General features: G+C 52.4%; 1 protein-coding gene and 2 long non-coding RNA genes across 7 annotated transcripts in view; 2 read left to right on the forward strand and 1 right to left on the reverse strand.

The window, feature by feature from the left end:
• The window catches only part of LOC135176843 (uncharacterized), a 100912-nt gene extending 93379 nt beyond the window's left edge, over window positions 1–7533 (forward strand). For 2 of the 4 annotated variants that reach the window (XR_010302854.1, XR_010302855.1), the window contains exons 3-5: window positions 6334–6589; window positions 7039–7122; window positions 7282–7533. This is a non-coding gene — a long non-coding RNA (uncharacterized LOC135176843). The remainder of the gene's footprint in view (window positions 1–6333; window positions 6590–7038; window positions 7123–7281) is intronic. The other 2 variants (XR_010302857.1, XR_010302856.1) reach the window with 2 other exon arrangements.
• LOC135176844 (uncharacterized) lies at window positions 7108–10131 on the reverse strand. Its single transcript, XR_010302858.1, has 2 exons — window positions 9250–10131; window positions 7108–7347 (listed from the first exon to the last, which is right to left on the reverse strand). It is a non-coding gene; the product is annotated as an uncharacterized LOC135176844 (long non-coding RNA).
• MRPS5 (mitochondrial ribosomal protein S5) overlaps window positions 8985–27697 on the forward strand; it is a 36249-nt gene continuing 17536 nt past the window's right edge. Inside the window, exons 1-6 of one of the 2 annotated variants that reach the window (XM_064146231.1) lie at window positions 8985–9187; window positions 9320–9441; window positions 11312–11449; window positions 19732–19857; window positions 20778–21011; window positions 22204–22238. In XM_064146231.1, the coding sequence (XP_064002301.1) occupies window positions 9372–9441; window positions 11312–11449; window positions 19732–19857; window positions 20778–21011; window positions 22204–22238 (603 nt within the window). In that variant the 5' untranslated portion in view covers window positions 8985–9187; window positions 9320–9371. Of the gene's footprint in view, window positions 9188–9301; window positions 9442–11311; window positions 11450–19731; window positions 19858–20777; window positions 21012–22203; window positions 22239–27697 lie in introns of those variants that run through there. The other variant, XM_064146232.1, reaches the window with a different exon arrangement.

Below are 27697 nucleotides of genomic sequence, written 5' to 3' on the forward strand. Positions count from 1 at the left end.
AGGGGACCTACAGGCAGGATGAGGAGAGACTGTTCAGAAGAGCTTGGAGTGATAGGATGAGGGCAATGGTTTGAAAGTGGAGCAGGGCAGAGTTAAGTTAGACCTCAGAAGGAAGTTGTGCAGAAGGAGAGTGGTGAGACACTGGCACAGGCTGCCCAGAAGTGTGCTTGAAGCCCTGTCCCTGCAGACACTGAAGCTCAGCCCTGCTGTGTCCCTGTGCAGCCTGCCCTAGCTGGAAGTGTCCCTGCTGAGTGCAGGGTGGGTGAACAAGATCCCCTTGGAGGGTCCCTTCCATCTTGGTGCTGTCACATGAATGCTGAGGAGCAGAAAAGGCCTTGACTTCAGGAAACTCTTGAGTCTCAGCTGCTTTGCTTTCTCCTCATCAGGAGTGCTATCTGAGGCTGCTGCTGGAATCATCACTTGTCAGTGGCATCTTTCAGCAGCTCCTTTGGAAGGATGTGGAGCAAGCAGAAAATCAGAGCATGCATTATGTATGTGAGATGCTAGTTCTCCGTTTTTGTACAACTGCTTAGATCAGATCTTGACAGGATGTGGCTGTGAAAGTTCTCCCACTGAATTCCAGTCAGTTTCTAATTGCCTAGAGGTCTCAGCCTGTAAAAGCACATTGCTGCACCAGCCAGGGTCCCCCTGTGCAGGAACAATGGACAAGTAGGGAGCAATGAAAAGAAGGAGGAACACAGCAGCAGACTGTGTGAGGAACTGTTGTGGAATCACAAAATCATAGAATGGTAGGGGTTGGAAGGGTCCTTTGGAGGTCATTGAGCCCTACCTCTCTACTAGTGTTGGTTTGCCTAGATCAGGTCACTCAGGAATGCTTCAAGGTGGGTTTTAAAAGCCTCCAGAGAAGGAGACTGCACAATGTCTCCCTGCTCCAGGCCTCCAGCACCATCACACCAAAGAATTTTCTCCTTAAGTGAAACCTTTGGGTTCTAGTTTGTCTTCATTGCCCCATGTCCTGTCACTGGGCACCATTGGAAAGAGCCCAGCCCCATCCTCTTGTCCCCCACCCCCTATCTATTGACCAGCATTCATAAGATCCCCTCTCAGTCTGCTCTTCTCCATGCTAAATGGCTCCAGGTCTCAGTCTCTCTTTATCAGAGAGATGCTTCAGACCCCTCTCATCTTTGTGGCCTTCCAATGGACTCTCTCCAGCAGGTCCCTGTCTCTCTTGAACTAAGGAGCCCAGAACTGGACACAATACTCCAGGTGTGGCCTCAGGCAGAATGGAGGAGGAGAACTTCCATTTACCTGTTGGCCACACTCTTCTTCCTGCACGCCAGGATGCCATTGCTGGCTCATGGTGAATGTGTTGCCCACCAGCACCTCCAGGTCCTTCTCTGCAGAGCTGCTCTCCAGCAGGTCCCCCCTCACCTGCCCTGCTGCAGAGTTGTTCCTCCCTGGGTGCAGGACCCTACATTTTCATAGAATCATGGAGTCAGTCAGGGTTGGAAGGGACCTCAAGGATCATCCAGTTCTATCCCCCTGCCAAGGGCAGGGACACCTCACACTAGATCAGGGTGTCTAGAGCCTAGCCTTAAACACCTGTGAGTAGGACAAGTGGGGACATTGCTCTGGTGGGGCTCAGGTTCTGTAGGGCAATCTTTAGCTGTCCTGGTGACTGTCAGCATCACTTTGTGCTGCTGTCAGGGCAGCAGAGCTCTGCCAGACCTGGAGCAAGGTGAGTCCAGCTGAGGAGCTTGGGCAGCATTTGGTAACTGAAAAATCTTAAGAATTACACCTCCAGGGATGAGGCTTCCACCACCTCCCTGGGCAACTCATTCCAGGGTCTCAGTCTCACTACCCTCATGCTGAAGAACTTCTTCCTAACATCCAGTCTGAATCTACCCATTTCCAGCTTTCTTCCATTCCCCCCAGTCCTATCACTACCTGACAGCCTAAAAAGTCCCTCCCCAGCTTTCTTGTAGCCCCCTTAAGATACTGCAAGGCCACAGTAAGATCACCTCAGACCCTTCCTCTTTCCAGACTGAACAGCCCCAACTCCCTCAGTCTCTCCTCACAGCAGAGCAGCTCCATCCCTCTGCTCATCCTCGTGGCCTTTCTCTGGACACCTTCCAGCACCTCCATATCCCTCTTGTACCAGAGGCTCCAGAACTGGATGCAGTACTCCAGGTGGGGTCTCAGCAGTGCAGAGTAGAAGAGGATCACTTCCCTCACCCTGCTGTCCTTGTTAAACTCTACGAGGTTCCCTCTGCCCAGCTCTGCAGCCTGTGCAGCTCTGGCTGAACGGCAGCACAGCTTGAGGGCTGTCAGCCACTGCTCCCTGTTTGGAGTGAAGTTGGTGTTAGTCACTTCTCCCAAGTAACAGGTGATAGGGAGAGAGGAAATGGCCTCAGGTTGCACCAGAGGAGGCTTAGGTTGGGCATTAGAAGAAACCTCTTAGATGACAATTTTTTCAACCATTGGAACAGGCTCCCCAGGGAGATGGTTTAATCCCCACCCTGGAGGTGTTTCAGAAGCAGAGATGTGGTGCTGAGGGCCATGGTTTAGCCCCAGCCCTGGCAGAGTTAGAGAATGGTTGGACTCCATCTTAAAGGGCTTTACCAGCTGAAACACTCCTAAGATGTTCCTGTGAGTTGCTTAGACGTTCAATCACTGCAGGTCCTACAAGAGCTGGATATGCATCTGGTTTATTTCTAAAGACTCCTAATGGAACTTCCATGCTTGACCACAGACATACTTCTAGGATGGCATGACCAGCTAGGGAGGGCAGCAAATGCTGTCTACCTGGACTTCAGCAAGGCTTTTGACACTGTGTCCCATTCTATCCTGACAGGGAGGCCTAGAAAACGTAGGTTAGATGAGTGGACAGTGAGGTGCGTTGGGAACTGGCTGAAGGACAGAGCTCAGAGGGTTGTGGCCAGTGGTGCAGGGCCCATTTGGAGGCCTGTGGCTAGTGGTGTTCCCCAGGGCTCAGTGCTGGGTCCAGTGCTGTTCAACATCTTCATCAGTGATCTGGCTGAAGGGACAGAGCTGGGAGCAGTGGCAAAGCTGGACAGGCTGGAGAGCTGGGCTGGGGAAACCTCATAAAGTTCATCAAGGGCAAGTAAGAAAATAATAAATTGGAATAAGCACCTCTCAAAGAAGAGGAAACTTGTCCTCATTGAGTTAGATTTGAAGCTGATAACCAGCAATGAACTCCAGAGAGGGCTTTCAGGGCAGCAGATTACATTTTTATCTCCATCTTTTGCAGTCTGTGCAGTGTCCTGAGGAACTGGCTCATGTGCAAACCAACTCCCATGGACACAGCACTGAACACACTCACCCTGCACTGCTGGCACTGGCCAGCTGCAGCTGGATGTGGGTGGCTGTGTCCATCTGCTGGAGGGTAGGGAGGTTTTGCAGCAGGGCCTGGACAGGTTAGACTGATGGGACAAGGTCAGCTGTTTGAGGCCAAGTGCCAGGTCCTGAACCTGGGTCACAACAACCCCATGGGGAGGTCCAGACCTGGGGATGTGTGGTTGGAAAGCTGAGACCTGGAGAGGGACCTGGGGGTGCTGGTTGGCAGTCAGTGACCGTGAGCCAGCACAGCCCAGGTGGCCAAGAAAGCCAAGGGCAGCCTGGCTAGGGCCAGAAGCAGGGTGGGCAGCAGGGACAGGAGGTGCCCATCCCCCTGTGCTCAGCACTGGGGAGGCCACAGCTCAAGTGCTGTGTTCAGCTGTGGGCCCTGCACTGCAGGAAGGACACTGAGGGGCTGGAGCCTGTGCAGAGCAGGGCAGTGAGGCTGCAGAAGGGCCTGGAGCAGCTGGGCTGTGAGGAGGGGCTGAGGGAGCTGGGGGTGTGCAGGCTGCAGAAGAGGAGGCTGAGGGCAGAGCTCATTGCTCTCTGCAGCTCCCTGCAGGGAGGTTGGAGCAAGGAGGGGGCAGCCTCTGCTCCTTGGTGCCAAGGGACAGGAGCAGAGGAAATGGTTCCAAGCTGCCCCAGGGGAGGCTCAGGCTGGATGCTATGAAATATTTCTGTCCTAGAAGGGTTCTCAGACCTTGGAATGTTCTGCCCAGGGCAGGGCTGGAGTCCCCATCCCTGGGGGTTTTCCAGCAGCCTGTGGAGCTGGTGCTGAGGGACATGGTTTAGTGCTGAGGCTGCAGTGATGGATCAAGGGTTGGAGTGGATAAACTTGGAGGTCTCTTCCAACCAAAGACACTCTGATTCTGTGTGGATGACAGGCTATGGCTGCTAACCACTCATTGAACTGCCTATAATTGTGGGGATTTTTGCTCTGGAACAAATTTGTAGATGGCAAACTCCTTCTCCCTACTCAATGACCCACAGAAAGTGGCATTCCCATTACCTCATCCACTGCATAAATAATGAGGGGGAAAAAAAAGAGAGAGATTTTAATTCTCTATGTGATACAATCACTACCACAAAGAAGGACTGGAAATAAATACTGCCATGATCAGATCTGCAGGAATTTAGGAGACTAATTGGTGTTATCCTTAGTGACATGGTCAGGGTTATGTCCTGAGACACGTGGTGCTCTAATGCTGGGAGAAGGAGCATATTGAATAGTGCCTGAAGATAAGATTAAAAATCCTGTTCGAAAGATTATGTCTCACACCAATTTTTTTCCTGCCAGCAGCAGAAAGAAATTCATCTTCACAAGTTCCCAGTGTGCTTTTGTTCCAGGAGGTACAAAAGAATCACTGTGCCAAACACTGTGCGTGTGGCACTGAGAGTTCATAGATTCATAGAACGATTTGGGTTGGAAGGGACCTTAATGACATCCAGTTCCAAGCCCCCTGGCATGGGCAGGGACACCTCCCACCAGCCCAGGTTTCTCAAGGCCTCATCCAGCCTGGCCTTGAAAAAGGCAGGAGGCAGCCACAGCCTCTCTGGGCAACCTATGCCAATGTCTCCCCACTCTCACTGGCAAGAATTTCTTCCTCATCTCCAGTTTCAATCTGCCCTCTTCAAGCTTCAATCCATTTCTTCTCATCCTGTCACTCCCAACCCTTGTCAAATGTCCCTCCCCAGCTCTCCTGGATCCGCTTCAGGTACTAGAAGGCTGTTCTGAGGTCTCCCTAGAGCCTTCTCCCCTCCTGTAGCCCCCTTGAGACACTGGTAGACCACTACCAGTGTCTCCTGGAAGAGAGAAGCCTTCCTGGAAGGAAGCCTTCTCCTGGAAGCCTTCTCTTCTCCAGGCTGCAGAGCCCCAACTCTGGTAGCCTGTCCTCCAGCCCTCTGAGCATCTTTGTGGCGTCCTCTAGACTCCATCTCCCTCTTATGAGGGGGGCCCAGAACTGGAGGCAGCACTGCAGGTGGGGTTTCAGCAGAGCAAAGCAGAACAGAGGGGCAGAACCCCCTCCCTGTGCTGCTGCTCTCCCTGCTCTGGATGCAGCTGAATAGGAAAGAAAAAAATAACCAGGGGGAGGGAGAAAGCTGCTGTGAGTAATTTCCAGCAACACTTTCTCTGCAAGGATGCATCCCCTAGCATTCTGCCTTTTCATTCTTGGTATAATAAGCCTTGTAGGCACAGTGATAGGCAGCTTTTGGGATAAGATGGTTTCAGTCCCAAGGTGACTACCCCAGAAGATAGAAGGCAGCATGTCCAGCATGTTGAGCTGCCAGGCCTTGTGACACAATGCTGCGAGATACTCCTTGAGCAGCTCCTAAAGCACAATTGGTGAATTGAACATGAGCCAGCAGTGTGCCCAGGTGGCCAAGAAAGTCAATGGCATCCTGGCCTGGATCTGGAACAGTGTGGCAAACAGGACCAGGGCAGTCCTTCTGCCTCTGTACTCAGCACTGGTTAGGCCTCATCTTGAGTGCTGTGTCCAGTTCGGGATCCCTCAGTTTAAGAAAGATGTTGAGGTGCTGGAACATGTCCAGAGAAAGGCACCAAAGCTGGTGTGAGGGGGCTGAGGCATAGCCCTGTGAGGAGAGGCTGAGGGAGATAGGGGTGTCCAGCCTGGAGGAGACTCAGGGTAGACCTCACAGCTGTCTACAACTACCTGAAGGGAGGTCATAGCTAGGTGGGGTTGGTCTCTGCTCCCAGGCACCCAGTGACAGAACAAGAGGACACAGCCTCAAGCTGTGGCAGGGCAGGTTTAGGCTGGATGTTAGGAAGAAGTTCTTCATGAAGTGATTGGCATTGGAATGGGCTGCCCAGGGAGGTGATGGAGTCCCCATCCCTGGAGGTGTTTAAGGTGAGGCTGGATGAGGCACTTGGTGCCATGGTTTAGTTAGTTAGAAGGGTTAGGTGATAGGTTGGAGTCAATGATCCTAGAGGTCATTTAATTCTGTGAATGAGCTGCTGCAGTTCAGGGGAGTAACAGAGCTGTGTGGACATTGCAGGGTGTTTTGCAGGTAAAGGGGAGCCTTCCAAGCCACTGGTACTGGCTTCTGCTGGAGCCCACCTGCCTCTCTGGACCCTAACGGCCAGCAGCACTTGTGGAGGAGCAGCCAGCACGCCATGCTCCGGTCAGCAAGGCAGAGCCTCTGACTACACTTGTGATGAGACACCTCACCCACCCCAGCCCAGCGCCCATCCGCTGCCAGCACTGCGTATGCCGCTCTGACCTGCAGAACGAGCCCCAGAACTCCTGCAGAGGTATGAAGTAGGAAGCCATGAAGATGCTCAGAGGGCTGGAGCACCTCTATGACGACAGGCTACAAGAGACAGGGCGCTTCAGCCTGGAAAAGGCTTTGAGACCTTATAGTGGCCTTCCAGTATCTGAAGGGGGCCTACAGGAAGGCTGGGGAGGGACTGTTGTCAAGGTCTTGTAATGACAGCACAAGAGGTAATGGGTTTGAATTGGCATTGGAGAGATCTAAACTAGAAGTTAGGAAAGGGTTTACAGTGAGGGTGGGGAGACACTGGCACAGGTTGCCCAGGAGGGTTGTGGATAAAATCACACAACCTCCCTGGAGGCGTTCAAGGCCAGGCTGGATGAGGTCTTGAGTGCCCTTTTCTAGTGGGAGGTGTCCAGGGGTTGGAAGTGGATGATCGTTGAGGTCCCTTCAAACCATTCCATGATTCTAAGTAGCCGTGTTTTACAGCAGCGCTGGGTGCAGGCAGGATGGCTGCACACCCCATGCTGGCCAGAGTTTATGCTACAAGAGCACACATTTTCATCCTAAGAGGTAAGTTTATTACAGTTATTCCTTAGAGCTCATTAACATAGGCGTTTTCCCATTCTCTGCCCCAGTTCCACACACCCCCCATCTCAGAGGTCTCGGGTGGTCATCTGGGATGAAGGCAAGCAGTCCTCCTCACAGGTTTTATTTTTCATCTTTGATCAGCAGGCCTCCCTCAATCGCTTTATTGGTCTGAAGTCAGCATGTCTCTGCTTCTCCTTCATCTCCTGCCTGCTTTCCTTAGCCAAAAGAATGCAGACCTGGGCCTTTTCAAGATCACAGAGCTCCAACTAATAGCTGCTAACACTGCTGCAGAGGTTGATATTTATGTTTACACTTCCACAAAGCTTAGTATTTATAGTTTGCTACAGACACCCTCAAAAACGCGTATCTGTTCTGTAAGGCCCTTTACCAGCACTCCTTGCTGTTCCTTTTACCAGCTGCACGAAAAGCGAACGCGATCGCCGGGACAGGGACGGCTGCTCCTAGCCAAACCACGCATGCTGCAAGCGGACCTGCCGCTGCCTGCTCTGGGCTCAGCGGCAGCGCAGAGCGGCAACCAGCAGTGCCCACAGCCCGCTGCCACCGCCGCCTGCTCTGGGCTCAGCGGCAGCGCAGAGCGGCAACCAGCAGCGCCCACAGTCCGCTCCCACCGCTGCCTGCTCTGGGCTGAGTCTCAGGGCAGCGGCAACCAGCAGTGCCCACAGCCCGCTCCCACCGCTGCCTGCTCTGGGCTCAGCCTCAGCGCAGAGCGGCAACCAGCAGCGCCCACAGCCCGCTGCCACCGCTGCCTGCTCCGGGCTCAGTCTCAGCGCAGAGCGGCAACCAGCAGTGCCCACAGTCCGCTGCCACCGCTGCCTGCTCCGGGCTCAGTCTCAGCGCAGAGCGGCAACCAGCAGTGCCCACAGTCCGCTGCCACCGCTGCCTGCTCTGGGCTCAGTCTCAGCGCAGAGCGGCAACCAGCAGCGCCCACAGCCCGCTCCCACCGCTGCCTGCTCTGGGCTCAGTCTCAGCGCAGAGCGGCAGCCAGCAGCGCCCACATTGCGCTCCCACCGCTGCCTGCTCTGGGCTCAGTCTCAGCGCAGAGCGGCAACCAGCAGCGCCCACAGCCCGCTCCCACCGCTGCCTGCTCTGGGCTCAGTGGCAGCGCAGAGCGGCAACCAGCAGTGCCCACAGCCCGCTGCCACCGCTGCCTGCTCCGGGCTCAGTGGCAGCGCAGAGCGGCAGCCAGCAGCGCCCACAGCCCGCTGCCACCGCTGCCTGCTCTGGGCTCAGTCTCAGCGCAGAGCGGCAGCCAGCAGCGCCCACAGTCCGCTCCCATCGCTGCCTGCTCTGGGCTCAGTCTCAGCGCAGAGCGGCAGCCAGCAGCGCCCACAGCCCGCTGCCACCGCTGCCTGCTCTGGGCTCAGTCTCAGCGCAGAGCGGCAGCCAGCAGCGCCCACATTGCGCTCCCACCGCTGCCTGCTCCGGGCTCAGTGGCAGCGCAGAGCGGCAACCAGCAGCGCCCACAGCCCGCTGCCACCGCTGCCTGCTCTGGGCTCAGTGGCAGCGCAGAGCGGCAACCAGCAGCGCCCACAGCCCGCTGCCACCGCTGCCTGCTCTGGGCTCAGTGGCAGCGCAGAGCGGCAACCAGCAGCGCCCACAGCCCGCTGCCACCGCTGCCTGCTCTGGGCTCAGTCTCAGCGCAGAGCGGCAACCAGCAGCGCCCACAGCCCGCTGCCACCGCTGCCTGCTCTGGGCTCCGTCTCAGCGCAGAGCGGCAACCAGCAGCGCCCACAGCCCGCTGCCACCGCTGCCTGCTCTGGGCTCAGCCTCAGCGCAGAGCGGCAGCCAGCAGCGCCCACATTGCGCTGCCAGCGCTGCCAGCACGGCCGCGGCGAGGGCAGGGAGCGCAGCGGGACAGGCGGGCGGCTAAGGCCTTCAACTCCTTCCTAGCGAGCGCAGCCGCTCGGCACCGGCCGGACCGAGCACAGAAGCCACAGGCCGGGGCCGCCCCTGAGTTTGGGTCCTGCTTCGGGTCCTCCGCGTGGGGGCTGTCTGGCTCCAGCCTATTGGCCCCTTACCGGCGCAGGTAGGCGCGGGAAGGGGCCGGGGCGGCGAGAGCTTTTCGGGAAGGCTTTAGCTCAGTGTTACCCGTCGGTTTCGCCGCTCCACTGTAGCGTTCCCCTCAGCCGGGCTCTCCCTCTTTCCGCTTTCTCCTCAGGCAGAGTGTGGGCAGCTAAGCAAGGAGGCCGGGAGCGGGGGAAGGGCCCAGCATGGCGGCGGCGGTGGCGGCGGCCCTGGGCCGGGCATGCACTTCTGGTGCCTTCCGAGTGGCGTGGAGAGGTAACGGGGGACAGGCTGCGAGGGCACACGGTACCGGGGGAGCTCTGCGGGAAGGGAGGCGGTAATCACCCGTGGGCCTGTCTCCCGCGGCAAGGGCAGGCTCTCTTGAGAGCGGGAAGTTGGTTTGCTCTGTCGCTGCTGTAATCACACAGCTCTGGGGCATGACCTGGCAGGAGCTCTTCATAGTAAGAGCAACCGCTTGCCCTTGCCGTGGGGTAGCTTACAGGGAGCAACCGCTTGCCCTTGCCGTGGGGTAGCTTACAGGGAGCAACCGCTTGCCCTTGCCGTGGGGTAGCTTACAGGGAGCAACCGCTTGCCCTTGCCGTGGGGTAGCTTACAGGGAGCAACCGCTTGCCCTTGCCATGGGGTAGCTTACAGGGAGCATCACTTGCCCTTGCTGTGGGGTAGCTTACAGGGAGCAACCGCTTGCCCTTGCCGTGGGGTAGCTTACAGGGAGCATCACTTGCCCTTGCCGTGGGGTAGCTTACAGGGAGCAACCGCTTGCCCTTGCCGTGGGGTAGCTTACAGGGAGCATCACTTGCCCTTGCCGTGGGGTAGCTTGCAGGGAGCAACCGCTTGCCCTTGCGTGGGGTAGCTTGCAGGAGCGGCTCTGGAGGTGCGTGGCTCGGGGCACACCGCGACTGCAGGCAGTAATGCGTCTATCAATGGACGGGACAAGGAGGGGGAGGCACCCTCAGTAAGTTTGCAGGTGACACGGAATTAGGTGTCAGTGTTTATCACATCGGAGGAGGAAGGCGCTGCAGAGGCACCTGCACAAGCTGCGTCCATGGGCTGGGGCCAGTGGGATGAGATTCGACTCTGCCAAGGGCTAGCTCCTGCACTTGGGGCACGACAACCCCAGGAAGGCTGCAGGCCGGGGGGCAGAGGAAGCTGGGAGGCTGTGCTGCCGATCAGCCAGACTTGGGCAGGCTGGAAACTGGGGAAGAGAGGATCCTTAGGAAGTTCAACAAGGGCAGTGTAGGGTCCTGCACCTGGGCAAGAATAACCCCCTGCATCAGTACAGGTGAGGAGTTGACCTGCTGGAAAACAGCTCTGCAGAGAGGCACCTGGGAGTGCTGGCGGCCACTAAGTTGCACATGAGAGAGCAAAGTGCCCCTGTGGGCAAGAGAGCTGAGAGCATCCAGGGGTGCAGCAGGGAAAGTTGGCCTGTAGGGCTAGGGAGGTTCTTCACCCCCTCTACCCTGACCTGCTGAGACTACACCTGGAATGCTTTGTCTAGTTCTGGCCTCCCCAGTTCAAGAGAGAAAGGAACCTGCTTGAGAGAGTCCAATGGATGGCCACAAAGATTCTGAGGGAACTGGGACATCTCCTTGGAGAGGAAAGGCTGAATGACCTGGAGCTGTTCAGCCTACAGAAGAGAAGACTGGGAGGGGATCTGATCAATGTTTACAAATACCTTAAGGATGGGTGTCAAGAAGATGGGACAGTCTTTTTTCACTGGGGCCTATTAATAGAGCAAGGGGTAGTGGACACAAACTAGAGCCCAGGAGGTTCCACCTCCACATGAGGAGAAAATTCTTTGGTATGAGGGTGCTGGAGGCCTGGAGCAGGCCACCCAGAGAGATTGTGGAGTCTCCTTCTCTGAAGCCTTTCAAAACTGGACTTGTTCCTGTGTGACCTGCCCCAGGTAATCCTGCCCTGCAAGGGGCTAGGGCTGGACGATCTCTGGAGGTTGGTCCCTTCCGTCCTCTACCATTCTGTGATTCTGATTGTGTGATATCCTACCACCACCTTCTCTAGATTCTGATTCCTTTGGGATACTAAGCTGAGGGGCTGTGTACTTGCAGGAAATGTTGTTTTAAAGAAGAAAAGGTGCAGTCCATAAACACCTTCCTGTTTTCATTCTCAGGGTTTGCTTCTGTGCCTCTGAGAGGGAGTTGCTGTTCCTATTCCAATCTGGCCTGGGCTTTCCAAGCACAGTGTTCCATCTCTGGGTCCTGGACTGGGACAGTTGAGCAACGCAGAAACAGCAGTTTCTTCAACACATGTAAGTCTCAGATTGGGTTCAAATTATTATTGTAGTAACCAGAAGAATACAGATTTGCTTTGGAGAGATACAGCAGTGAAATGGTCAACTGTGTCCTGGGCTGCATACAAAGAAGGGAGGGGATTCTGCCTCTCTGCTCTGCTCTGCTCAGACCCTACCTCCAGCACTGCCTCCAGCGCAAAAAGGACATGGAACTGTTGCAGTGAGTCCAGAGGGCCACGAAGATGATCAGAGGGCTGGAGAACCTCCGTTGTGGGGACAAGCCAAGAGAGTTGGGGCTGTTCAGCCTGAAGAAGACAAGGTGCCAGGGAGATCTTAGAGCATCCTTCCACTACCTAAAGGGGACCTATAAGAAAGCTGGGAAGGGACCTTTATAGAATCATAGAATCAACCAGGTTGGAGGAGACCTCCAAGCTCATCCAGTCCAACCTATCCCCCAGCCCTATCCAGTCAACTAGACCATGGCACTAAGTACCTCATCCAGTCTCTTCTTAAACACCTCCAGGGATGGCAACTCCACCACGTCCCTGGGTAATGCCAATCACTCTCTCTGTGAAGGACTTCCTCCTAACATCCTTATAGTGATAGGATGAGAGAGAATGGATTGAAGCTTGAGGAGGGCAGACTGAGACCAGAGAAATTGTTGACTGTGAGAGCGGTAAGACGCTGGCACAGGTTACCCAGGGAGGTTGTGGATCACCGAATCACCACAACCTCCCTGGAGGTGTTCAAGGCCAGGTTGGATGAGGCCTTGAGCAACCTGTTCTAGTGGGATGTGCCCCTGTTTTTGGAAGGGGGATTGGAACTGGATGATCTTTTAAGATCCCTTTCTATCAATCTATAAAGCTATAACTATCATTTGGCTGACATTGCACTTGAAAATGGTTTCAGATGAAATGGTGCTATCTGCATTTTTAATGCTGCCACTCATGAAGCAACTGCTGCTAGAGGGTATGAGTGATTTATGCCCCTAATATCCACTTCATTTGAATTTGGGAGATTTTGACTTCTGTATGAGAAATTGTTCTTAGAATAACTACTTGAAAATAGAAAACCCTTCTCCTTCTGAACCTGATGGCAACTGTCTCTGCTGAATACATAAAGGAGCTACACTGAAATTCTTTCACCTTGTTGCAGTTTAATAATTAAGCTGATAGTTTTAGGGAGTTTGACTAAATCATAGAATCAGTCAGGGTTGGAAGGGACCACAAGGATCTTCCAGTTCCATACCATGGGCAGGGGCACTCTACTCTAGATCAGGCTGGCCAGAGCCGCATCTAGCCTGGCCTTAAACGCCTCCAGGGCTGGGGCTTCAACCACCTCCCTGGGCAAATACATTTGCTGAAAATTTTAAGTCAAATAGTGTGGGTGCCACCACCACAAACAGTTTTAACTCTGTCATCTTGATGGGACAGCTCCAGGGACACTTTAGAGCTGCACATCAGTATCTGAAAGGGACCTACAGGCAGTCTGGGTAGGGACTGTTCAGAAGGGTTTGGAGTGACAGGGCGAAGGCAATGGTTTGAAAGTGGAGCATGGCAGAGTTAGGTTGGACCTCAGGAGGAAGCTGTGCAGGAGGAGAGTGATGAGACACTGGCACAGGCTGCCCTTGGCTCTGAAATTCTGAGAGTGAATGCAATCATTTTTATTCTTTGCTTCTCTGACATGGAAAGGAAGGAGTTTATCTACTTACTGAGGTGGCTCAGTAAACTGTTTTCCTCTTCCCAGTTCTGTTACTGGAATTCTAGGCTATATCTAACGTGCAAGTGGTCTCTTAGCAACCTGATTGCAGATGTAGATTCAGACTGGACGTTAGGAAGAAGTTCTTCACCGTGAGGGTGGTGAGACTATGGAACAAGTTGCCCAGGGAGGTGGTGGAAGCCTTGTCCCAGAAGGTATTTAAAGCCAGGCTGGATGAGGCTCTGGGCAGCCTGATCTAATGTGAGGTATCCCTGCCCATGGCAGGGGAGTTGGAATTGGATGATTCTTGGGGTCCCTTCCAACCCTGACTGATTCTATGATTCTATGTAAATCACTTTGCTTCCACTGATACATAAATGAGATTTATTTAGCTGATTGATATCTTAGGTTTTGTTTATCACAGGGTGTTTCTGAGCTTCTGTTCAGCCTGGAGAAGAGAGGGCCCTGTGGAGACCTTAGAGAGCCTTTCACTACCTGAAGGGGCTACAAGAGAGCTGGGAAGGGATTCCGACGAGGGATTGGAGTGACAGGATGAGAGGGAATGGATTGAGGCTTGAAGAGGGCAGATTGAGACTGGAGATGAGGAAGAAACTGTTGAGAGTGAGGGTGGGGAGACACTGGCACAGGTTGCACAGAGAGATTGTGGCTGCTCCCTCCCTGGAGGTGTTCAAGGCCAGGCTGAACGAGGCCTTGAGCAGCCTCGTGGAGAGGCTGCCCCATGGCAGGGGCTTTGGAAGTGGATATTCATCAAGGTCCCTTCCAACCTAACCCATTCTGTGAAACTGGAGATATCTCTGCCTGAGCTTGAGGATGGAGGCACTTACATGCTGGAGGCAGTGTTACAGGTGAGGTCTGAGCAGAGAGGCAGAATTCCCCTCCCTGTGCTGCTGCTCTCCCTGCTCTGGCTGCAGCCAGCACACAGCTGGCTCTGGGCTGCTAGTGACCAGTGCTGACTCCTGGGCAGTTTGGCACCAACTGACACCCCCAAGGCCTTTGTCTGCAGGCTGCTCTCCAGCCACTCTTCACCCAGCCTGGATTTCTCCTGCCCATGCCTGTGCTCTCCAATCATCCTGGTGCTTTGCTGCCAAGCCAGATTGACCTTTCTTATGGCCAGCTATTTTTTTCCCTCCATTGCTGTGTTGTCTGTCTGTTGTGAGCAGTGTCCCTGCCATTGTAATCTTCTTGACTGCAGCCCATCCCTTCCACATCCCATTCTTGTCACTTTGTCTTACCATCAGTGTGATATCTGCCATCTTCTAAAGAGCTCTGTAGCCTACAGGCTTCCCATGTGCTCCATGAAATTCAGCTGCTTTCCAAACGCAGGATGAGATTACTGCAGACTGATGAGAAGAGCTGTACTTGGCTACCAAATGTGACATTTTCATCTGCTGCTAATTTTGGCAGAATTTGTGTGGTGCTTGAGGTCAAATTTTGACTCAAGTGATAGGATGAGGGGCAATGGTTAGAAACTGCAACGGGGGAGATTAGGTTGCACGTCAGGAGGAGGTTCTGCATGATGAGAGTGATGAGATATTGGAACAGGCTGCCCAGAGAGGAGGGCACCAGTGCAGACTAGAGGTCATTCTGATGGAAAGCAGCTCCATGCAGAAAGACCTTGGAGTCCTTGTGGACAAGGTCAATGTGCCCTTGTGGCCAAGAGGCCAAGGGCATCCTGGGGTGCAGCAGGGCTAGAGAAGTTCTCCTGCCCCTCTGCTTTGCCCTTCTGAGACCAGACCTGGAATTGTGTGTCCAGTTTTGGGCTCTCCAGTTCAAGAGAGGCAGGGACCTGCTGGAGAGAGTCCATTGGAGAGCCATGAGGATGATGAAGTGACTGGAACATCTCTTCTGTGAAGACAGGTTGGAAGTCCTGGATCTGTTTAGTCTCGAGAAGAGAAGGCTAAGAGGGAACCTGATCAACGTGTACCAGTACCTGAGGGGCAGGTGTCAGGATGAAGGGGCCAAGCTCTGTTTAGTGGTGCCCAGTGACATGAAAAGGAACAGGTCCAAGCTGTAAGATAGGAAGTTTCACCTCAGCATGAGGATAAATTTCTTTGGTGTGAGGGTGCTGGAGGCCTGGAGCAGGCTGCCCAGAGAGGTTACGAAGTCTCCTTCTCTGGAGCCTTTCCAATCCCACCTGGATGTGTTCCTGTGTGCCTTGCCCTGGGTGAGCCTGCTCTGGCAGGTTTGGACTGGCTGATCTCTGGCAGTCTCTTCCCACCCCTACCGTTCTGTGATTCTGTGGTTGAGGGTCCATGCCTGCAGATATTCAGGATCAGACTGGGTGTGAGTCTGGGCAGCCTGAGGCAGTTGCAGTCATCTCTGCTGAGTGCAGGGGAGTTGGACAAGATGCCCTTTGAGGATGCCTTCCAAGCCAGCGCAACCTGTGAGTGTAACCTCAGCTGACTGGATCCGCTGGGATCAATTGGTCTCCTTTGGTACAATACAGCCTCCTTGCTCTGTGACTTCTGTTGCTTTCCTCTGTTGGGCTTCAGTGATCTTCCTGTACAGATAATGAGAGCACAGCTCACAGTGCTGAGAGGCTTTTGAGTGTGTTCGCAGCTCAAGAGTTCCCTGCAATCACCTGCTTGTTGCTGCCCCTCTGCAGCTGTCTTGACCCTTTGTGAGGCCACACAATCTGCAGTAGAGTGGGGAAGTGTTCCACCTTCAACAAGAAGCTTGCACAGAAGAAAGTAAATAGGTTGATTGTCACTGCAGGCTTCTAGGCTAGCAGGATTATCAGTTAAAAAAGAAGTTGCTAGTTATACAGCCTGCTCTGAGGAAGCTAAGAAGCTTAAGAGGATTGATCATCATCATTCCAACTCATGCAACAGGCCTTTAGTCCACTTTAGAACCTGAAAAGCTGCATCATGCCAGAGCTGCTTACCACCAGTCTTCCTCTACAATGAACTTTGGTGCAGTGTTTTCTTAGGGTAACATTCACTGCTTGGAGACAGTCTGGTACCTAGCACAGTTGGGCTTTTGTTGGGAGTAAGATGCTCAGTCAGCAGTGAAGTCTTACTGTGTGGTGAGATTTTAGAGTCATAGAATTGTTTGGGTTGGAAAAGACCTTGAAAGATCATTGAGTCAACTGTTCTCTGGCTCTGCTAAGGCTGGGGCTAAACCGTGGCCCTCTGCACCACAGCTCTGCCTCTTTGAAACACCTCCAGCCATGGACATTCAGCCACCTCCCTGGGCAGCCTCTGCCAGGCTTTGAGAACCCTTTCAGTCAAAACTTTTCTTCTCATGTCCAAACTAAACCTCCCCTGGTGCAACTTGAGGCCATTTCCTCTCTTTTACATCTCGTTATCCTTAAGAAGAGACCAACACCCACCTCACTCCAACCTCCTTTCAGTGAGCTGTAGAGAGTGAGAAGTTCTGCCCTCAGCCTCCTTTTCTCCAGACTTGTTAGCAGGGAGCTGAAAATGTATTTCTTTTTTAGTTCATGCAGTGCACAGCTACATGCAGCAGTTCATTGTCATCAGCTGGAAATCCAGTTCAGACAATGGTTTTAAACCATTTGAGTCATTGTTTGTGGGATTTGGGGATTTTTTAACTCTCAACCTCTAGGCATTAGAGCTCCTTTGAGTGTCTAGGGAAAAGTCTGTAATTTCAGACAGAAATGTCTTCTGTAAGGGGGCTAAAACCCACTCAGGGGCAAATACAAGTCTTGGATCACAGTATGTAAGGAGTATGTTAAAGGTTGCTGTTCTCCATGGGATTAGTTCATAGAATGGATTAGGTTGGAAGGGACCTTAAAGATCATCCAGTTCCAAGCCCCCTGCCGTGGGCAGGACATCTCCCACCAGCCCAAGTTGCTCAAGGCCTCATCCAGCCTGGCCTTGAACACCTCAGCAAGGGGCATCTACAGTCTTCCTGGGCAACCTGTGCCAGTGGCTCCCTACCCTCACTGGCAAGAATCTCTTGCTCATCTCCATTATCAGTCTTCCCTTTCCCAGCTCAAAGCCATTGTCCCTTGTCCTGTTACTCCCAGCCCTTGTCAGAAGTCCCTCCCCAGCTCTCCTGGCGCCTGTTTGGGTCCTGGAAGGCTGCTCTAAAGTGTCCCTGGAGCCTTCTCTTCTCCAGGCTGAACAGCCATAACTCTCCCAGCCTGTCCCCACAGCAGAGGTTCTCCAGCTCTCTGAGAATCTCTGTGGCTTCCTCTGGACCCTCTCCAGCAGCTCCAGGTCTCTCTTGCATTTGGGGCCCCAGAGCTGGCCCCAGCCCTGCAGGTGAGGTCTGAGCAGAGCCCAGCAGAGGGGCAGAATCCCCTCCCTGTGCTGCTGCTCTCTGCTCTGGCTGCAGCCAGCACACAGCTGGCTCTCTGCTGCCAGCGACCAGTGCTTCTTCCTGGGCGGTTTGGCACCAACTGACACCTCTAAGGCCTTCTCCTGCAAGCTGCTCTCCAGCCACTGCTCACCCAGCCTGGGTTTGTGCTTGGCATTGCCCTGGCCCAGCTGCAGGAGCTTGCACTTGACCTTATTGAATTCTATGAGGTTGGCTTGGGCTCAGCTCTGCAGCTTGTCCAGGTGCCTCTGTATGAATCCTTCCCTCCAGCCTGTGAGCACACAGCCTGATGTCATCTCAAACTTGTGGGGAGTGCCTCAGTGCTACTGCCCATGTCACAGACAGTATCTGCTTGTCTCTAGTACTCATTCCGTAGTACTTCCTGTCTGTAATGCTGCCACAATCTGCGTTCCATAGTTTCTCTTGTTTAACTATTCATACAAAGGTCAAAGGGTGTGTAGGGACCTTCTACACCATTCTGGTTTTGGCCATTTTGAGGCTCTACTCTTTTGTAGCTTTCTGGACTTCCAGTGTTGTCTGTCCTGCGTTCCGTGCCTGCTTCCCAGGGTACTGACCTTTGAGTACTTGATTTGAAGAAGCTTGGCCAGTAGATGGAGAGAGAGGATCCTGCCCCTCTGCTCTGCTGAGACCTCACCTGCAGGGCTGGGGCCAGCTATGCGACCCCCAACACAAGAGAGACATGGACCTGCTGGAGAGGGTCTCGAGGAGGCTACAAAGATGCTCAGAGGGTTGGAGCACCTCTAATATGGGGACAGGCTGAGAGAATTTGGGCTGTTCAGATACACTGAGATTCTTTCACCTTGTTACACTTTAATAATGAAGCTGATAGTTTTAGGGAGTTTGACTAAATATCACTTGCCAAAAATTATGAGTCAAATAGTGTGGGTGCCACCACCACAAACAGGTTTAATTCAGTCCTCTTGAAGGGAAGGCTCCAGGGAGACCTTAGATCTGCATGTCAGTACCTGAAAGAGGACCTCCAGTCAGGCTGGGGAGGGACTGTTTAGAAGGGCTTGAAGTGACAGGACATGGCAATGATTTGAAAGTGGAGCAGGGCAGAGTTAGGTTGGACCTGAGGAGGAAGTTGTGCAGAAGGAGAGTGGTGAGACACTGGCACAGGCTGCCCAGGCTGTGCTTGAGGCCCTGTCCCTAGAGACATTCAAACAGCCTTGCTATGTCCCTGTGCAGCCTGACTGTGGCTGGAAGTGTCCCTGCTGAGTGCAGAGGGGTGGATAAGATGCCCTTGGAGTGTCCCTCCCAACCCAATGCAGTTTGTGACTGTGATTCAGGATTGAGCTTCTCAGAGAAGCATCCCAATTAGCTCGTCCCTTTGAAGAGCAGTGCTGACTGGAAAGATGGGCATCAGGCCTTTGGAAGAGCCACCTTAGGCAAACTTAGTGAGTGAAGGAATAAACCTGGGCACTTAGTGAATACCTTTGGAAGTGTTGGGTCACTACTGTCCATCTCTACATTGCCACCATAGCAGAGCCTGCCCAGCTTCAATGTATTTGCCAGTCTGTGGGACAGATTCTCTCCCAATCTAAGCAGTATGAATTGGGGATGGAAAACAAGTTCTTGGAACAGAGTTATTTTAATTCCCATGGCTGAAAGTCTGGGCTACCTTCAAGGAAACAAAGCTGTTTATAATGAGAGAAGATGAGAGATTTAAGCTGCCATAGTAACACAGCTTCTGGGTGAGACACCTAACAGCATCCATCTGCAGATACAGCAGTGGTGGGGGGCTTGTGTGCTTTGAGGTGCATATTTGATCATATTCTGTGTTCTGCAACCTCCCTGGGCAACCTGTACCAGTGTCTCACCCCCCCACTGCAAAGAACTTCTCCCTAACATCCAGTTTCAATCTCCCCTCTGCCAGTTTAAACCCATTCCTCCTCATCCTGTCATTACAAGACCTTGTCAATAGTCCCTCTCCAGCCTTCCTGTAGCCCTCTTCAAATACTGGAAGGCCACTCCAAGGTCTCCGGGAAGCCTTCTCTTGTCCAGGCTGCAGAGCCCCAACTCTCTTAGCCTGTCCTCATAGCAGAGCTGCTGCAGCCCTCTGAGCATCTTCCACCTGATCATCATCATTCTGTGAAGCACATCTCTGCACACCTCTTAGGAAGCCTTTTTTCTTAGCCAAGCAGTAATGCTACAGTTCAGATCCCAGCCAAGATCAAGCAAGGGCTCATGTGTCAAGATTTCACTTTTACTGTTCAGCTTCAGTTTCCCAGAGGAGCTGTGCTTACATCTTGCTCATGGGAGCTTTTTCATTTCAGTGACAGCTGATGAGCTATGGAAAGGAGCTTTGGCAGAGACCGGCGCAGGAGTCAAGAAAGGAAGAGGAAAGAGAAGGAAGAAAAAGCTGAGGAAGAATCTCAACAGAGGCCAGGAGATTGGTGAAGGTAGGTTGATAGAGAAGAGGGCTGAAGACATCCCATCACCTCGTCATCTATAATCACAGGCTCATAGGATACTAGGGGTTGGAAGGGACCCAAAGAGATCATCGAATCCAACCCCCTCTGCCAGAGCAGGACCAGACAATCTAGCACAGATCACACAGGAACACATCCAGACAGGCCTTCAAAGTCTCCAGAGAAGGAGACTCCACAATCTCTCTGAGGAGCCTGTGCCAGTGCTCTGGGACCTTTACAGTCAAGAAGTTCCCCCTTGTGTTGAGCTGGAACCTCCTGTGCTGCAGCTTCCATCCAGTGCTCCTTGTCCTACCCCAGGGAGCAAGTGAGCAGAGCCTGTCGAGCCTGTCCCCCACTCCTGACCCCCATCCCTCAGATATTTATAGACATTGATTAAATCCCCTCTCAGTTTTCTCCAGACTAAGCAGCCCCAGGTCCCTCAGCCTCTCCTCATAAGGCATGCACTCCAGTCCCCCCCATCATCCTCACACTGAACCCTCTCCAGCAGATCCCTGTCCCTCTTAAACTGGGGAGCCCAAAACTGAAAGCACTATTCAAGTTAAGGTCTCATCAGGGCAGAGTAAAGGAAGATGAGAACCTCCCTTGATCTGCTGGACACAGTCTTATTAATGCACCCCAATAATACTTCTTTATTGTTTCCTCTGTTGATTTCTGTGGTGCCAGAGGTATTTTTTACCTTTTGAAACAAGAAACTCTGCTCTGGTTGTTTGATGTTATCCCTGGGTTGGGGGGTGTGTGTGAATATCAATTTTGCATCATGGGGCAGGTTTGAAATACGTGAGAACATTCTGTTTTGTTGCATTTTGTTGTGTAAGTGTACAGAGTTGGAGTCCTAATTTGGAATAAAATAATATGTTGGGGTTTTTTTTTCTTCTCTCCTGTTTTATAAGGACGTTCTGGTTTGCTCTGGCCTGGTCTTAATGCTCCTGTGATACAAAGTGGGAGAGTCCAGACAATTACCCAGAGGAAGAAAGAAGAACGAGAGAGAATTCAGTCTGAAATTGTTCAGCAGAGAGATACCTGGGAGAAGAGAAGGAAAATAAAGATTAAGAGAGAGGGAGGATGGAGTGGAAAGTGTTGGGGAGGTGTCCTTCTGGATCCTCCCGACCCAGGCCCTAATGGAGGTAAGGAAGCTGATTGTTTGTCTTAGTCTTTCTTAGCCTTTCTGACAAGGGCCTCAGAGAAAGTGAGATCCAAGCTTCTCCTCTTGCTCTGCTTTGCCCTTGTGATGGTTTGGGAGTAGCCCACCCCCTTCCCCACTGATGAAATCACCCAGAGTAGATTCAGGTGGCTGGCAATTAAGGAATGAAGCTTTGTATTCACGGGTTAGCACAACAGACAAACAGATATTTACAGTATATACAGCTGTATACAGAAATATACAAGTTAAAAGTGATACACAACAACCCTCTCAGAAACCAGAGTCCCCAGGAGGGGCTCCCAGCCACCCTTCCATCTTCTTTCCACCCCTCTGCCTTAGCCAAGCCCCTGAGCACCTTTGTATGCTCTCCATTGGACTCTCTCCAGTGGTTACCTGTCTCTCTTGACTTGGGGAGCCCAGAACTGGACCTAGTGCTCCAGGTGTGGTCTCAGCAGGGCAGAGCAGAGGAAGGGGAGAACCTCCCTCAACCTGCTGGCCACACTCTTGGTGCAACCCGAGATCCCATTGGCCTTCCTGCCCCTGAGGGCACATTGCTGGCTCAGGGTGAATGTGTTGCCCAGCAGCCCTCCCAGCTCCTTCTCTGCAGGGCTGCTCCCCAGGTCCCTTTACCTGTCCTGCTGCAGGAGGTTGTTCTTCCCCAACTGCAGGACACTACCCTTGCACTTGTTGAACTTCATCAGGTCCTCTCTGCCCAGCTCTGCAGCCTGACCAGGAGCTTCCCTGTACTTACAAGTGCTGTTGTGAGCAGCTGCCATTGTAACTGCTTTGGATTTGGGATTTTTTAAGGTTATTTTCTTCACAGAATTTGACTTTACTAAAGAAATGAATAGGAAAAAAAAAACCCAAACATTTCTTCTGTTTTTTTTCAGTAACCTTATTGTAAAAGAAATTGAATGGATGGAGCCAAGTTAAAAAAAAAAACCCAAGCCCCAAACGACCTATTTAAGGTGTTTTTAAAAGGAAGCAACTCATAAAAGTTTCTTTCAGATGAGTTTGTTCCAATTTTTCTTACCTTTTCTCCTTACTGCTGAGGTTTGTCCCTAAATTTGGTTACATGGAAATTGGGTCCTTTGTAAATTCTGCCATCTCCAGGCAGCTGTGCTGCTAGGGGAGGGTCAGAAGGAGATGTAGTTCTTTACTTTTCTCCTCCACAGAAACCTATGAAGATTTTGAAACAAGAGTCATTGAGGTAAGCATGACAGATCTGTTCAAACCCTTGAAATCCTTGCCACTGCTTTGTGCTGCTCTTGCAATAGAGTCACAGAATGATAGAGCCTGAATCTCCCCTGCTTTAGTTTCAAGCCATTGCCCCCATCCTGTCACTACAAGCCCTTACAAAAAGTCCCTCCCTGGCTTTCTTGTAGGCTCTCTTCTGGTTGGTTAAGTGTTGGTGATTCTCCTGGGCATGGGGAAGAGAAAAGGCAAACATTCATAGAATGGTTTAGATTGGAAAGGACCTTAAAGATCATCCAGTTCCAACCCCCTGTCATGGGCAGAGGCACCTCCCACCAGTCCAGGTTGCTCAAGGCCTCATCCAGCCTGGCCTTGAACACCTCCAGGGAGGGGGCAGCCACAGCCTCCCTGTTCAGCCTGTGCCAGTGTCTCCCTACTCTCACTGGCAAGAACTTCTTCCTCATCTCCAGTCTCAATCTGCCCTCCTCAAGCATCAACCCATTCCCTCTCCTGTCACTCCCAGCCCTTAGCAGAAGGCCCTCCCCAGCTCTCCTGGAGCCCCTTCAGGTAGTGGAAGGCTACTCTGAAATCTCCTTGGGACCTTCTCTTCTCCAGGCTGAACAGCCCCAGCTATCTCAGGCTGTCCTCCCAGCACAGGTGCTTCAGCCTTCTCATCATCTTCATGGCCCTCCTCTGGACTCAGGCCAACAGGTCCATATCCTTGGAGTAGTTCAAGGCCAGGCTGGGTGGGGCCTTGAGCAACCAAGTCTAGTTGAGAGGAATCCCTGCCCAGGGCAGGGGGCTGGAGCTCTCTCTCTGATGTCCCTTCCAACCTAAGCCATTTTATGATGATTCTATGCTGAGGGCCCCTGAGCTGAATGCACCCCCAGGTGATAAATCTCAGAGTTGAGCTGAGGGGGAGAAGGACCTCTCAAGCTGCTGGTCATAATTTGGTTACTTCTATATGGAAAAACCATTTCTGAAGAAGGCAATTTGTAACTCATCCCAAAGCAGACCATTAACTATTAGTGCTGCACACCCCCGCACTACCGCAGGATACTTTTGTGCTTCCCAGTTCTGTTCTTATTTTCCTTTCATTTTAGATACAGTAGTTACTATGGAAACCATAGAACTGGCACAAGCATTGTTGGGGGGAATCATGGCTTCAGATAAACACTGATTTCTTCTGACTCATTTCCTCCCAGCCCAGAATCAGATTATCCACAGCATCCAGCAAGGGAGAAGCTCTGGAAGCAAGAACAGTTTATGTCAAATTTCATAGATTCACAGACTGCAGTGAGTTGGAAGGGACCCTCAAAGGGCATCTTGTCCAACCCCCTGAAGTCAGCAGGGTCACCTCCAGCTGTAGCAGATTGCTCAGGGACACGTTCTAGAGTCTGCTCTAGAATGTCTGCAGAGATGGGGCCTGCCTGGCTGCAGCAACCTGCACCACAGAATCACAGAATGTCAGGGGCTGGAAGGGAGCTCCAGAGCTCATCCAGTCTGGTCCCCCTGCCAGAGTAGGATCACCTAGAGCACATCACACAGGAACACATCCAGGTGGGTTTTGGGTATCTCCAGAGAAGGAGACTCCACAACCCACCTGGGCAGCCTATTCCAGGGTTCTGTCACTCTCACAGGGAAAAAAATACTCCTCATGTTTCCATGGAACTTCCTATGGCTCAGCTTCCACCCAGTGCCCCTTGTCCTGGCACTGGGCATCACCCAGCAGAGCCTGGCTCCAGCCTCCTGCCACTCACCTTTGCATCTTTATAAACATTGATGAGGTCACCTCTCAGGTTCCTCTTCGCCCAGCTCTCAGGCTCAGCTATTCCATTCCCTTCAGCATCTTTGTGGCTCTGCACTGGATTCTCTCAAGCAGCTCCCTGAGGTCCTTCTTGAACTGAGGGACCCAGAACTGGACACAGTACTCCAGATGTGGCCTCGCCAGGGCAGAGTAGAGGGGCAGAAGAACCTCTCTTGACCTACTAAGCAGAGCTCCTCTAATCCACCCCAGCATGGCATTGGCCCTCCTGGCCTCCAGAGCACATTGCTGGCTCATGGTGCCTTTGTTATCCACCAGAACTTCCAGATCTTTCATAAAGCTGTTTTCCAGAGTGACTTGCAGTCTATTTACCTGGGAGAGAGGGGTTCTGAGGGGCTGCCCTGCTGGAAAGCGGCCCCTTCAAATGCTGGTGCACAGCAAGTTCTGCATGGTACAGCAATGTTGTTTCCAGTTCTGGGCTCCCCAGTTCAGGAGAGACAGGGAACTGCTGGAGAGAGTCAAATGGGGAGCCACAAGGGTGACTGGGGGACTGGCATATCTCCCCTGTGAAGAGAGACTGAGAGCCTTGGGGCTGATTAGTTTGGAGAAGAGAAGACAGAGGAGATCTGATCCATGTGTACAAATATCTGAGGGGTGGGTGTCAAGTGCCTGGGGGCCAATCTCTTTTGGGTGGTCAGCAGCAGTTAGCCAAGGAGCAACAGCTATAAACTGGAACAGAGAAGGTTTCAGCTCAACATGAGGAGAAACTTCTTTACAGTGAAGGTGACAGAGCCCTGGAGCAGGCTGCCCAGAGAGGTTGTGGAGTCTCCTTCTCTGGAGGCTTTCCAAACCCTCCTGGATGCATTCCTGTGTGAACTACCCTAGGGGATAGTACCTTGGCAGGGAGGTTGGACTGGATGATCTCTGGAGGCTCCTTCCAGCCTCTGAGGTTCTGTGGCTCTGTGATCTCCCTGAACAGAACAACCTGTTTCTCAGCAGCCTCTTGTCTGTGGGTTAAAAGAATCCTCAGCCAGTCAGAAGTTGAGTCAGTTGACAGCTCTTCTCCAGAAAACCCTCCCAGGGCTCTCTCCTATCCCCATAGATGAGCAAAGCTTTTTTTGTCCTTGATTATCTCACTACATTTTGCTGAGGCAGCCATCAGTGAGGAATCCACCCAGCAGCTTGATTGAATTCTGGGTGAATCCTGTGTGTCCAGCTCTTTGTAGAGATGCTGAGTGGCTTCTGAAGCGTGGAGCACAATGATGTTGCACTGCGGTGGTAGGTTGAGTAATTACAAGTCGGGAGTTGGAAATCTCTCTTGTTACAAGTCCTCTGAAGGGGAAAGGAATAAGCTGTGTCTGCTGTGGTAAGCACAAGAAGCAATGGATTTAAGTAATGAGCCAGGGACAAGCAGGCGTGAAGAATGAGTTGGAAAAGGGGAGCTGAATGCTGGAACGGAGCAGAAGGGATGTGGGTTAGGAGAGGTTGGTGAGAGGAGGTTAGATCACTCTGTCAGGAGGGGGTGGGAAGACAAAGTCATAGACTGATAGCATAGTCTGGGTTGGAAGGCATCTTAAAGACCATCCACTTCCCAACTCCCCTGCCATAGGCAGGCACACCTCCCACCAACCCGAATTGCTCAAAGCCTCATCCAACCTGGCCTCGAACACCTCCAGGGAGGGAGCAGCCACAGTCTCTGTGGGCAACCTGTGCCAGTGTCTCACCACCCTCACTCTCAACAATTTCTTCCTCGTCTCCAGTTTAACTCTGCCCTCCTCCAGTTTCAAACCATTGGCCCTCATCCTATCACTACAAGCCCTTGAAAATGGCCCTCCCCAGTTCTCCTGCAGCCCCCTGCAGGTAATGGAAGGCTGCTCCAAAATCTGCCAGGAATCTTCTCTTTTCCAGCCTAACAGCCCCAAATTCTATCAGCCTGTCCCCACAGCAGAGCTTCTCCAGCCCTCTGAGCATCTCTGTGACCTCCTCTGGACCCTCTCCAGCAGCTCCAGGTCTCTCCTGTATTGGGGCCCAGAGCTGGCCCCAGCCCTGCAGGTGAGGTCTCAGCAGAGCAGAACAGAGGGACAGAATTCCCACTCTCTAGCTGGGGCCATGCTGCTTTGGATGCAGCTGAGGCTGCCCTTGGCCTTCTGGGCTGCCAGTGCCCATTGCTGGCTCCTGCTCAGCTTCTCTCCTACCACCCCCCCCCAGGCCCTTCTCTGCAGGGCTGCTCTCAATTTCCTTCCTTCTTCTGGCTTCTAGAGTCCCCTTTCCCCCTGTCTGTAATGAATGCTTCCATCCCTGTGCTCATGTTTCTTCCTCCTATTCAGTTCTTCCTCATATTCTGCTTGCCCTGAAAGAGCATTATGCAGACCTTGTCTCAAATGTCTCCACCACTGGCAGTCCTCTTTCATGCTGACAATGAAGATGTTAAGCAAAATCAGTTTCCATTATCTGCTGCTCAGAGTGGTGATAACATCCTCACAAATGGAAAAGAGATTCTTTTTCAGGTTGCTGCTTGTCAGTTGGCTTTGAAGGTGCTTTATAAACCTTCCTTTGCCGCTCTGCCCAAGGAATTTATCTTTTTTTCCTGCCTTAAGTCATTATTTATTTTTTTGGTCCATTTTTAATCTTTCAGCCTTCCAGCACTTAGAGTTAAATGAGTGTTCCTTGTGTCATCTCGAGAAAGCTCTTTGGTTCTTTGGCTGTGATCATTATTTATTGTAAAATCCAATTGCTGCTTGACTTTTCAGCAGGCTGTGTGAATTGCTGCTGGTAGGCACCAGAACAAATTAAATTAAAGTTACTTGAATGATGAAAATCTTCTTTGTTAATGAGTGCATTCACTCTAAATAGGAAGATAATATTTATCAAAGGGTCTGACCTTTGCTGGCAGTTCATGGAATCCTAGAATGGCTCAGCTGGAAGGGACATCACACATCATCTACTCCAGCCTCCCCTGTCGTGGGCGAGGATGCCTCTCAGCCAGACTTGGCTGATCAAGGCCTCATCCAACCTGGCCTTAAACAACTCCAGGGAGGAGGCAGCCACAACCTCTCTGGGCAGCCTGTTCCAGAGTCTCAGCACCCTTACACTCAAGAACTTCTTCCTCAGCTACAGTCTAACCCTGCTCTGCCTCATCTTCAAACCATGCCCCCTTGGCCTGGCTCCAGACACCCTCAGCAAAAGTCCCTCTACAGCCTTCCTGTAGGATCCCTTCAGGTATTGGCAGGCAGCTCTGAGGTCTCCCCGGAGTCTTCTTTCCAGGCTGAACACCCCCTGCTCCCTCAGCCTGTTCTCTATCTTCAGCTCCTTAGCAGAGCTTCTCCATTCTTGGATCATTTTTGTGGCTTCCTCTGGACTCACTCCAACAGTTCTATGCCCTGATTATGAGTGGGACATGATTAATGCTCTTTGTGTTATCCACAGCTGGAAGGTCTTCTACTGGAGAGCAGCCCTGAGGAGAGGGACCTGGAAGTGCTGGGGCATAACATCCATGGCACAGCAATGTGCCCTTGTGGCCAAGAGGGCCAAAGGGATCCTGAGGTGCATTAAGAAGAGTGTGTCCAGCAGATCAAGGGAGGTTCTCCTTCCCTCTACTCTGCCCTGGTGTGACCTCATCTTGCGTACTGCCTTCAGTTTGGGGCTCCCCAGTTTAAGAGGGACAGAGATCTGCTGGAGAAGGTCCAGTGGAGCACTAAAAGGATGATGAG

Source organism: Pogoniulus pusillus, chromosome 7 (assembly GCF_015220805.1).
Source record: "Pogoniulus pusillus isolate bPogPus1 chromosome 7, bPogPus1.pri, whole genome shotgun sequence".
NCBI classification, from domain to species: Eukaryota; Metazoa; Chordata; class Aves; order Piciformes; family Lybiidae; genus Pogoniulus; species Pogoniulus pusillus.